Genomic DNA, 12958 nt, shown 5'->3' with positions numbered 1-12958 from the left:
ATATAAAAATTTAAGAATTTTAAAAGACTAATGGCCCATATTTTCAGCACTTTTCCCCTATAAAATATATAGAAAACCCCCTAAATCTTCCATATCAGAATTTTCTTTCAAAAAAGAATGCTACATAATTTTTAAACTTATGCACCTGGTTTACCTCTGAGAAACTAGTCTTTAACTGTCTTCAGTTTTAGTACGGAAATCTGGTTACAGACAAACATGGTTCTCAGAAATACATCTACAAAGCTTTTGTTTTACTGTTTCCTTTAATGAGCTGCTGTTGCTATTTTAAATAATCATCATTTTAATTCGTGACTAGCTTAAAGGGGTTTCCATCTCTATTTTTATATGTGCATAAGATACTAGTGAATCATTAGATATGAGATTATGCTAGTAATGCAGTTTGGGGAAAAACAAAAGTTTTGTATAAAGACAATATCTGGAAATACAGATTAAATTGTGTGACTGAGGGTATGGGAGGCAATATAAATTCAAGTAATTAAAGGTCATTTGAGTTTGAGAATAACCTACCTATAGTTCGTAGAATATGAGATCAGAATTAACAAAGGAGAAAAAAAATAATTAAAATGTAGAGAAATGCCTTTTGATAATTTTACATGGATATTAGCCCTTGCTTAATTGATATTACAATGAAAATAGCTGAGTCTGCTCCTGGAGGATTTAAATGTAATTACTTGTTTTTCTTCTATATATTGTATCATGCTCTTTTCATTATTTTTTCAAATATTTCTTCTGTTGTTATTTGAATTCCTCACCTTCTACCCTTCCCACTGGTGCCTTACATTTTATACAAACCAGTTTGACCAGCCCAACACACTGAACTAGGATATGTGCTGGGCATTGCTATGTGGAAGAGCTTAATTTGATTCCGCATTGTGGTCTTTCAGTGTTCAAACAAAATGGCTCAGCGCAAACCAGAAGGAAGGGGGGAAATCTCATATTACTCAGTAGTGATCCTTTTAGCAAATAAGTTGCAGCATGAGAGCTCAATTAAGTGAGAGGGGAGAAACCTTTAGGTTTTTTTAAAAAGTAGTTCTGTAAACAATAAATACAACTTGTATATTTGTGGAATATTATACGTACTTGCATTTATATGTATAAATATGACAGACTTTTTCACTTTCCATCTGTTAGCTACCTCCTTTCCCCACAGAACAGGTTGCAGCAAAAACAAGCTTTCTTCATCTAGTGCTTGCTCATATAGATTCCAATTAGGTGTGTGCGCGCCACGACCACAGTCGTCAGAAAGTTTTACCCTAGCAGCACCTGTTGGGTCGGCTGTGGTGCCCCCTGGAGTGGCACCTCTATGGCGCTCATAATATGACCCTGCCAACCTGGCGCCTCCTCAGTTCCTTCTTACCACCAGTGATGGTTCTTGGAACTATGGTGATTTGCTTAGAAAGTTCTCCTAGCTTTCAGTTTGTTGTAGTTTTAGTGTTAGTATTTTTAGCTGTTGGTTGTGTGGGTTTCCCCTCCATCCCGACTGCCTATCTCCCCTTGCAAGTCCTGCAATAAGCCCATGCCGACGGGTGACCCCCACAACGTTTGTCTAAAGTGTCTGGGGGAGGCGCACCAGGCCAATAGGTGCAGGATTTGTAAAGGGTTTTGCCCGAGAACAAAAAAGGAGTGGGACTTCCGTTTAAAACAGTTCCTTATGGAGGCAGTTCTGAGACCGCAATCCACCTCAGCGTGGCAAGACCTGACACCAAGTTCAACGGTGCGGAGCACTCCAGCATCCGTGGCAGATGCGACACCGCAGAAGGACTTGGAGCATAGAGACCTGTGTCACTGCTGCTCCCCGCTGCCAAAGCCGATGGGAACTGTCTGGCACCGATCCCAGTCCCTGGCCCCACAGGAGCAGCACCGGAAGCAGAGTAGGAGTGGATCTTAGTCTTTGAGACCCACTCCTTCAGAGTTAGCCAATGGGGCGCGTCTCAGGGAGGCGCACCTGGTGCCAGAACCTTTGGAGTCAGCACCATTGACTTAGGCCCCGCAAAGGGAATCGTTGAGTCCAGTGCCATTGGACTCCCCAAGCCATATGCTGGAAGAAGTGGGGCTGCCATCCACCCCAGACACCTTTGCCATGATCGCACTGCAGTCTCCAGCCCTCCGGGACAAGCCCCTAGCGCCAACGAAGGCAGCACTGTCACAGGGCTAGCCGGCAATGTTGTGTCTGCCTGCATCTCCAAAGCACCGCTCACCAACAACACAGAGACACTGCTCTGAGTCGCAGCACCAATCCATCTCTTGGCACTGCTCTGACTTGCAGCACCGGTTGGACTCGCGACACCAGTCTGACTTGCTGCACCAATCACTATCCTGGCACCAATCCCCGATGTGAGGGAGGTCCTGTTTTCAGCACCAGTCACCACGGCAGCAATCGAGGTCTCGGCACCAGTTGTCGTCATGGCACTGCTCCCGATCCCGGCTTCGATCCTGATCTGGGCACTCTTCCCCATCCTCGCGGCACTGCTCACTGGCCCAGCTCTGCTTGGCACCACCATGGCCATCAAGATCCTGGTCCTCATCTTGGGGCTTGGAGACAGAATCCAGATACTCACGCCAGAGCCTGCACCGGGTGGCACATAGACGTCCCGATGTGGGCACAATGCCATGACTGGTGCAATGGCAGGGACCCGCACAGTTGCCCTTTTGGACCCCCTGGGCATATCACCAGGCCCAGGGTACTTTGTCCAAGGGCTCCCGGTCGGTGCTATCCGAACCCAGGTTGCCAGCGGCTTCAGACAGCCACTCTGCCCCGTGGGGTGCTGACGGGACTCTGGCCTCAGTGCTTCCCCCGGAACCAACCCCTGCTCTGTCAGTGGACCCGGTGATAGCTGACCCAGAACAGGAGGCTGGGCAGGAGATCCCAATGGACTAAGAGGTCCAGGATAGTCCTTTTTCCCCTGCTTGCATCCTCGTTGTCCTCTCCAGAGAAGGTGGTGGTGGGGACTTCTACTTCAGGGCTACCACAGTGGCAGTGGAGGAGGTTCCTCAGGAGCTAAGGGGCAAGGGATTCTATTCCCAATATTTCCTAATCCCCAAAGCCAAAGAGGGTCTCAGACCCATTCTGGACCTGCGGGGCCTCAACAGATTCATGGTGAAGCTGAAGTCTGCATAGTCTCCCTGAACTCCATAATTCCTTCTCTGGATCCGGGAGATTGGTATGCCGCCCTCAGTGTCAAGGACGTGTATTTTTATATATCCATATGTCCTGCTCACAGATGATACCTCAATCACAACCACTTCCAGTTTAAGGTTCTCACCTTCAGCCTGTCCACAGCCCCTCAGGTGTTCACCAAGTGCATGTTGGTCATTGCCGCCTTTCTTCGGCAGAGACAGGTGCAAGTATATCCATACCTTGATGACTGGCTGCTCCCGGGGCACTCCAGGGACCAGGTAGAAGTGCAGATACGCATCATGAGGTCCACATTCAACAGGTTGGGCCTTCTTCTCAACGAGAGCAAGTCGACCCTGATACCAACTCAAAGGGTAGAGTTTATCGGGGCAGTACTGGACTCAGGTCATGCCAGAGCGGTGGTTACTCTTCCACGTCACTTCCTCCAGTCCCTGGGCTGGTGGCTCAATCAACCAGATGTGTGCAAGGGAGTCCCCTTCCACAGACCTCATCCCTCCCTGTCCCCGGTAACGGATGCGTTGGCACTGGGGTGGGACGCACACCTGGAGGACCTTCAGACTCAGGGACTCTGGTCTCAAGATGAGCTCTCACTCCACATCAACATCAAGTAGTTGAGAGCGGTTCGGCTAGTGTGCCACACCTTCCAGGCTCGCTTGATGTGTCAATGTGTGAGAGTCATGATGGACAACACAACTGCAGCGTTTTACATAAACAAGCAGGGTGGGGCCCGTTTCTCTCCCCTCTGTCAGGAAGCCCTCCAGCTGTGGGAGTTCTGCATAGCCCACTCTATCCACCTGGAGGCGACATATCTCCCAAGATCACAGAACGAGCTGGCGGACTACCTCAGCAGATCGTTCCACAACCTCAAGTGGTCTATCTGGCCGGACGTCATTCTTACCATCTTCCAGAGGTGGGGAACTCCCCGGATCAGTCTCTTCGCCATTTGGAGGAACAGGAGGTGCCCAAGGTTCTGCTCCTTCTGGAACCACAATCAGGGCTCCCTTGCGGACACCTTCCTCCTCCATGGTCGGATCATCTCATGTATGTGTTCCCACCGCTTCCTCTCGTGCACAAGATCCTATTCAAAGTCCGCAGGGACAAGGTGGCAGTCATCCTGGTGGTTCCAGCGTGGCCATGACAACACTGATACACCACGCTCCTGGACCTCTTGGTAGACACTCCAATCACGCTGCCACTGATCCCGTACCTGATTACCCAAGATCATGGTCGCCTTCGTCACCCAGACCTCCAGTCTCTCCACCTCACGGCCTGGAAGCTTCATGGCTAAATTCCATGGAGCTCCTGTGCTCAGAGGTGGTCAGGGAAATTCTGCTCGATAGCAGGAAACCCTCCAGTTGGGCCACCTATCAGGCAAAATAGAAACGGTTTGCGATCTGGTGCTCCCAGGGCCATTCTCCACCATTGCAGGCCCCCATTCCTGTCCTCCTGGACCTGCTGAAGCTCAAGCAGCAAGGTCTGGCTGCTTCGTCCATCAAGGTGCACCTGGCAGCTATCTCTGCATTCCACCTGAGAATGGCTGGGCGCTCCATCTTTGCCAACCCCATGGTAGGCCACTTCCTCTAGGGCCTGGAGCACCTGTAGCCAACTGATCCCTGCATGGGACCTCAACTAGTGGGACCACCATTTGAACCGTTGGCAACTTGCTCACTTCTGTATCTACCATGGAAGGTTGTTTTTCTGGTTGCCATTACTTCAGCAAGGAGGGTTTCGGAGCTCAAGGCCCTCACCTCTGATCCTCCATACATGGTTTTCTTTAAGGATAAGGTGCAGCTCAGGCCTCATCTGGCTTTCCTTCCAAAGGTGGTGTCCCAATTTCACTCTAACCAGGACATTTTCATGCCTGTGTTTTACCCTAAACCCCATGCGAACAACCAAAAGCAACACCTCCACTCTCTGGACATTCGATGGGCGCTTGCCTTTTATATCAACCATGCAAGGCCATTCCGGAAGTCGAACCAATTATTCGTGGTGGTAGCAGATCACATGAAAGGTCTCCCGGTCTCGTTGCAGAGGATCTCATTGTGAATTACCTCCCGTATCTGCAATTTCTACAAATTGGGCAACTTTCGAGCCCGGGCTCTCACAGCCCATTCCACGAGGGCACAGGCCTCATCAACAGCGTCCCTGGCCCAGGTGCCAATCCAAGAAATCTACAAGGCGGCGACATGGTCATCGGTGCATACATTTGCCATTCACTACACTATAACCCAGCATGGTAGAGATGATGCAGCCTTTGGTAGAGCAGTGCTCCAGTCTGTCATTCCATAACTCTGACCCCACCTCCAAGGTAGGGGTTGGAGACACCTAACTGGAATCAATATGAGCAAGCACTCGAAGAAGGAAAAATGGTTACTCACGTTCTCGCAACTATTGTTCTTAAAGATGCGTTGCTCATGTGCATTCCAGACCCATTCGCCTTCCCCTCTGTCAAAGTAACTGGCAAGAAGGAACTGAGGAGGCGCCAGGTCAGCAGGGTCATATATTGAGCGCCATAGAGGCACCACTCCAGGGGGCTCCACAGCCAACCCGACGGGTTCCGCCAAGGGAAATCTTTCCGATGACTGTGCACGTGGTGCACGCACACCTAACTGGAATGGATATGAGCAACACATCTCGAAGAACAACAGTGAATACTCAAAAGTGAGTAACTATTTTTTCTCCTTTTTAGTATGTGACAAGGGTTTTCTTTTAGGATTGTTTGGACTGTGGCACCTTGGCCAGACTAATATATTTCTGTAATTTCTGTGTTTGTGTACGTTTTATACACTTTTGTACAGGCTGACAAACTTGTGCTGGAGCTAGAGCAGAGCCGTGATCTCAGCTGCACTATTGTACACATTGACATGGATGCCTTTTATGCAGCAGTAGAAATGAGAGACAATCCAGAGCTGAAGGAAAAACCCATAGCTGTGGGATCGATGAGTATGCTGGTACGGTCAAATGTCAAGCTGATACAAAGACCAAATTACGTAAAGATTCAGAGAAACAAGATACTGCTGTGACAGGGACATTAGAAATGCATACAAAAATAACACAGATGGCAAAAATATTTGTTTTCTTACTGTGTAAATTTGGATTTTACGTTTCAAAGGACAAGGTAGTTTGCAAAATTTTAAGTTATGAAGAGGTAACAGAAAGGAAAAAGTTGTCTATTAAGCATATAAACTCTTGGCCTGGTCATTCAATTCAAGGTGGAGAATTGCATGTTGGGGCCTGTAGTCTCTTTGTGCTGTATCTTTATTTTGATGTTTAGAGCCACCCTAGGCTTAACTGTAGAGCTCTGCGGGGCACACTTTGGTTGGCAAAATTAGAAGCCAGTCTAATGTTTAGCTCCAATCTAATGTATAGCTCCTACATGGAATAAAATTTATTCATTTTGTTATTGATTAAAATATGAAAAGATATACTAATTGAGGGAGATCCTTAGAACTTAAACTACTTAGATTCAAATTATTTTAAATATGTAAAATGAGACCTTCATTTTGAAGTCTTTTTTTGTCCTTGACTGTTCATTATTAGCTAGGGTTGCCAACTTTCTAATGGCAGAAAACCAAACACCCTTGTCACGCCCTTTTTCCGAGCCCCCGCCCCCGCTCACTCCATCCAACCTCCCTCCCTCCCTCGCTCTCCCCCACCCTTGCTCACTAGCTCATTTTCACTGGGCTGGGGCAGGAGGTTGGGGTGCAGGAGGGGGGCACAGGACTGGGGTAGGGGGTTGGGGTGCAGGCTCTGGGAGTGTTTACTTCCGGCAACTCCCGGGAAGCAGCTGGCATGTCCCTCTGGCTCCTAGGCACAGGGGCGGCCAGGAATCTCAGCACGCTCCCCCTGTCCACAGGCGCTGCCCCCGCAGCTCCCATTTGCCGTGGTTCCTGAACAATGGGAGCTGTGGAGCCAGCGCTCAGGGTGGGGACAGCACACAGTGCCCCCCTGGCCGCTCCTAAGTCTAGGAGCAGGATGCCACTTCAGGGAGCTGCTTGAAACAGGTAAGGAGCCTGCCAGCCCCGCGCCAAATGGACTTTTAACAGCCCGATCAGCAGTATTGACCACAGCCACTAAGGTCCCTTTTCGACCGGGCATTCCGGTCGAAAACAGGACACCTGGCCAACCCCATTATTAGCAGATTCCCATTGATTTAAGTGTGAAAAGAAAACTACATTAAAGCATACAAGAAAGCCTTTAGAATTTATTTATAAACCAATGGATTATTTTGTCTGATTCTAAAAATGATGCTGATGTGGATTATGATTAATTTGAGTGGCACATATTGGGCCAAGGTTTGTGCTGATTTACATCAAATTCAGTCAATGGAGTTGCATGGAGAATATATCATCCTAGAATTTGATCCATTGTATATAGTATGCTATAGAAGCGAACAGGGTGTAGAATTATCATTACTTTAGAGATATTATCCATTTTAACAGATTTTTTGGTGGTGCTTTTATTTTTTCTGGTCTAATAGAGTTGAGGGTGCTCAGTACCTTGCAAGATTAAGCCTATAGGCTCTGAATAGAGCAGAAGCAGTAATAACTTAACCTTTCTTTAGTTTGTTTATTGCTTTCTCTGGAACTAGTCCTGGGAAATAATTCAATCTCCAGATATGTGTCTCCCACATAGCCTCACAGCATGTCATGTCTCAGTCCTTTTCCCATATTTCAGTGAGCCCTACTGCTCCTCAGAGTATACTAAAAGTGGAGGCCTTCAGTTAATAAAAAATATCAAGCATACTGGAATTTTATTAACTTTTAAAATTAATATTGTCTTGGATGACCATTTAATTTCAATTTTTTGTTATTAATATTGGAATTAATCTCCAAAGCAAGACAGAGAAGTATAGTTTAAAGGGCATGTGAAAGATGCTGGATTGACAGGAGACTGATGTCCTTTAGCCCTGGAACAAGAATGGCATAGACAACAGCCATACAAGCTTCCCCATGCTGTTCAGCCAATTTGACTCACTCCTCTTCTAGAGAGACCACCTTTTGGGGGCAAATGGGAACAGTGTCTATGGCCTGCTCAATACTGTGCCCTTTGCTAACGTTTCTAACAAGTGCCGGGTTAGTGCCTCTCTAAGCAGATCTGCAAAAACTGAAAACACTTCAGTTAACTAAGTTTATCAATTAACAAATTGACTTAATCTGAACCCGCAAACTAGAGATGAAAACTGTCCAGTTACCAGTCCCTAAAATCATGTAGTTCTCATAATGCGAATAAATTACAATGAAACATAACATACTGAATCTACAATGGAACTGGTTACTGCAGTTTGATAGATGTTCTGTGACGAGAGCATTGTCTCTATATTTTTTTACTTCAATCTTTAAAATTGCTGCATGTATTAAAACTCACAAGTATACTGTAGGATATGATTATTTAACGCTACATCTATTTTTTCCTTGCTAAGTCCACTTCAAATTACCATGCTCGGAGATTTGGGGTACGTGCAGCCATGCCTGGATTTATTGCTAAGAAACTATGCCCACATCTTACTATAGTGCCATTAAACTTCAAAAAGTATGAAGAAGTGAGTAAAGAGGTAAGTACTCAACGAGAACATCTCTCAAACCAATAGCTGTACATACTTTGTTTTAGATTTTAAGACAACAGTAAATCAAAACTTGTACATAAGATTCAAAAAAGCTAATTTTAAAGGTTAAATTTTCAAGACATGGCTTTGAATGTAAATTAAATACAGCATTTAAATTAACATTCTGTGGCAACAGGGACAAATTCATCCCTAATCTGGTTCCATATAGAGATAAGGTAAAAGAGGTTTTCAAAATTATGTAATGAACAGATGATGTTGTTATATTGGTAAATTCAAAACCATAGCACATAATCTAATAATTAGGAAACTAGGGGTAAATAGGGAGAGCAAAGAGAATTACTTCATACCATAATAACCATATGGAATACTAATTACCTGGGAGAACTCTTGAATCAAAGAGCATTAATGAGCTCAAAAGACATCTACATTTGTTTCCAGAGAATGAATGGACTGAGGAGTAAAGAGGAAACAATTAAGGAGGAAGGAAAGGTGATTACTGTTTCTTGTCCCTAGAAAAGTATGGTACATTCCTTTCCATTAAGGGAAAAAAAAACCCTATGCATGTAATAAATATATTATGATGAATAACTGTATATGTTTAAAGAAAAAGAGTACTTGTGGCACCTTAGAGACTAACAAATTTATTTGAGCATAAGCTTTCGTGAGCTACAGTTCACTTCATCGGATCATGAAAGCTTATGCTCAGATAAATTTGTTAGTCTCTAAGGTGCCACAAGTCCTCCTTTTCTTTTTGCAAATACAGACTAACACGGCTGCTACTCTGAAACCTGTATATGTTTAGATACTTTGTGTTCTTTTAAGATTTAAATAAATTGGTTTAGATTATAATCTTAAAGATTCATATGAGAATCTTTTGCATACAGTTGCAAAAGCTCAGTTTGGATTAAGATCCACAAAAATATTTAGAATACATATAACCTTGTATGAAGAAAGATGAAATATATTCTGTAGATGTTGAGGCAAATTAATTGTTGGTGTAAATCCATTAATTTCAGATGAGTTACAGCAGGGATGAATTTGACCCAAGATCTACAAAAAATAGTGTGTTTTTTTCACTTTACAAGATTACTGGTAAACTAAACACTGATGTTAATTATATTTGAGGTTCTTCAGTTCCATTTTATGAATATAATGTATATTATATAAATATGTGGTTTTGAGAACGAATCGGTCTTGTTTATGGTGTAATCAGGACCTCAGGATATGGATGTAGTCTTGTATTACAGTTTGTCTTGTGGATAAGGGTAAAATAGTTGAAGATTTGTATATATTTTTAAAATGTTCTTTTATTATTGGCACTTCAGATATTATTTCCTATGACAAAGTTCCTCCTCTGCCTTGGTGGGTCCTGCGCTTACTGGCGGATTTTCTCACCTCAGAGGTTCACGGCAGCCCTCAGTTTGGCCACTTTCATGGCTCAAATCTGCCATTCACGCAGTTAGCCTCATCACTGGCCAGCATGGGGAAAGGAAGAAGAACAATCCCCGCAGTCTCTGCTGATCCACCTGGTGGATCGGGGAACAGGCCAGAGACCTTCCCCTCTGGTGGAACCCACAGTCCAGTTCAACTTCTCTGGTATCAAGTAGGGAGTTGGGGGGATAGAGGGATGGGGGGAACCCGGGCCCACCCTCTACTCCGGGTTCCAGCCCAGGGCCCTGTGGATTGCAGCTGTCTACAGTGGCTCCTGTAACAGCTGCGTGACAGCTACAACTCTCTGGGCTACTTCCCCATGACCTCCGCCCAACACCTTCTTTATTCTCATCACAGGACCTTCGTCCAGATGTCTGATAATGCTTGTACTTCTCAGTCTTCCAGTAGTATGCCTTCTCACTCTCAGCTCCTGGCGCTTCTTGCTCCTAGCTCCTCGCATGCACCACAAACTGAAGTGAGCTCCTTTTTAAACCCAGGTTCCCTGATTAGCCTGCCTTAATTGATTCTAGCAGTTTCTTGATTGGCTGCAGGTATTCTAATCAGCCTGTCTGCCTTAATGGTTTCTAGAAAGTTCCTTATTGTTCTGGAACCTTCCCTGTTACCTTGCCCAGGGAAAAGGGACCTATTTAACCTGGGGCTAATATATCTGCCTTCTATCACTCTCCTGTAGCCATCTGGCCCGATCCTGTCACATTCCATTAAGGGAGCATTTGATATAATGAGGCCAGACTTCCCCATATACAAATTGTTGCACCTTCCATTGATTCCAAAGATTAGGAAGAAGGAAGATTAGTGTTGTTCCCATTTTACAGATGAAGAACTGAGGCTCAGCAAGACTAATTGCTTGCCCATGGTCTCCGTGGCAGAGCCAGAAACTTAATCTAGATCTCCTGAGTGCCAGTCCAGAGCCTGAAATCTGATGTGTAGGGATCACTCTAGTGGTAATAGTATGGATCAGTGTACAGACCCATTTAGGGCCTGATGTTATATCCACTGAAGTCAATGGCAGATCTTCCATTGACTTCAGTGATGCAGGATTATGCCCTTAGGCCTTGGCCCCTTCTTGAAAATTTCCATTTCCTCTCATTTGTTGTGGTTGTTTTTATTATATTTATACCATTTTTACTCAGACCTGGATTGAAAATAGCAAACTGATTTCACATTAGCAATCAAAACTCGTTGGGAAGGCTATGTTTTAGTCACTTTCAAGAAGAGGAAGAACCCACGACTGTCCTTGAAGATTTAAATCACAAAATTTTACTAAGAATTCTCAAGTATTTTATAGTGAAAATGAAGCATTTAAAACTACAGAAATAGGTGTCAGAATTTTATTTTGAGGATTTATTCTAAGATTTGCATTTTATAAGACCTTCAAAAGAATATTTAAACAAGAGATGACCACTGTGAGTGGTTTGGGGAGATGAAGATCTGATAGACATAAATGGGTTTTAAGGTCATATCCATTAAATAAACAGTAAATTTCTTTAATACAAAGAAATGTCATTATCAGATTGAAAAAGTAGTACTTTTACACACCACTTATGTAAGAGTGGTGTTAGTGTTAGTGTGGTCAGAGCAATGAATTATAACTTCTTAGGTGTAAGAAACCACAAAACTTTTCTGTATTTTATCAAAAGAATTGCAGTATGTAAATTAACTAAAATGAGCTGTGTGATTATTGGTAGGAATATAACTAGCACTAAGCATTGCCTATTGTCCTCAACAACTACACTAAAATATCCTCAAGCTGTCAGCTACATCAATTTATTTTTCCCTATGGTTAAAGCTTTCTTCTCTTGGGCAATCAGTTTTCCATATGTTAAATTAAATGTATTATATCCTTCAGATATGAATGCAAATCACAGCACAGCATGAAAAACTGAATTAGACCACATACGCATCCCAAGTTTCTGATAAACTTACAAGCCTCTTGAACTTTTTTCACATGGTTACCACAGTGTCATGGGAACCTAATGATGTGAGAGTATATAGCCACTTAAACATATATATCACAGCTACCTCTTCAGTAAAATGAGCATTGCTCAGAGAGCCTGTTCTTTGTTTTGGTGTGTAATACTGACTTATTGCTGCTTTTAAATGAGAAACAGAAGTTTTATAAATTTTCCATATCAATACATTATTTGCCTCATAAATACTTACAGTAATGGTACTGATTGATCATAATGGATGTGCAAGGTATGCATGTTATTGCAAAAGTATCAACTGCATTTTAATACACACCAACATGTTTTGCTATTGCAGCACAACTTTAAACTTTCTTTGTGTGTTTATCAAGGTTAGAGAAATACTGGTTGAATATGATCCTAGTTTTATGCCCATTGGCCTAGATGAAGCCTACTTGAACATAACGGAGTACTTAGAGGAAAGACAGAACTGGCCTGAAGATAAAAGAAGTTACTTCATCAAAAGAGAAAACACTGCAAAAAATGGTAACCAAATTACTAAATATTATAGATATTAGCATAGTAAAATGGAAATTATTATATATGAAAATTATGATGTATAACTCCGTAGAGTAGTCAGTTCTGAAATGTAAACAAATCTCTTCCCTATTATAGAGGATCTTGACTCTCTGAATAGGTATTTTATAGCATACTGCAATCAGCACCATGGTATATAAGCCCTAACTTTAGAAGTGTTAGAAATCATGTTAAAAAGGCAGTGCACCTGAGCTCCATTAAAGTGCATTACAAGAATAAAAATACATAAGAAATTAACTCTTCAAAAATAAAGAATGAGTAAAACATGATTACATCAGTTCT

General features: G+C 43.6%; 1 protein-coding gene across 5 annotated transcripts in view; it reads left to right on the top strand.

The window, feature by feature from the left end:
* Positions 1–12958, top strand: part of POLK (DNA polymerase kappa) — a 71816-nt gene that overhangs the window by 26001 nt on the left and 32857 nt on the right. For all 5 annotated transcript variants that reach the window (XR_013346138.1, XM_077817033.1, XM_077817030.1 and 2 more), the window contains exons 4-6: positions 5956–6108; positions 8580–8711; positions 12472–12625. Coding sequence is in view for 4 of the 5 variants with exons in the window: in XM_077817033.1 (XP_077673159.1) it covers positions 5956–6108; positions 8580–8711; positions 12472–12625 (439 nt within the window). In the remaining variant the exon portion in view is untranslated. The remainder of the gene's footprint in view (positions 1–5955; positions 6109–8579; positions 8712–12471; positions 12626–12958) is intronic.

Source organism: Eretmochelys imbricata, chromosome 5 (genome assembly GCF_965152235.1).
Source record: "Eretmochelys imbricata isolate rEreImb1 chromosome 5, rEreImb1.hap1, whole genome shotgun sequence".
Taxonomy (NCBI): domain Eukaryota; kingdom Metazoa; phylum Chordata; order Testudines; family Cheloniidae; genus Eretmochelys; species Eretmochelys imbricata.
The sequence above is the reverse complement of the archived record's forward strand: the minus strand, read 5'-3'. Positions and strand labels throughout refer to the sequence as shown.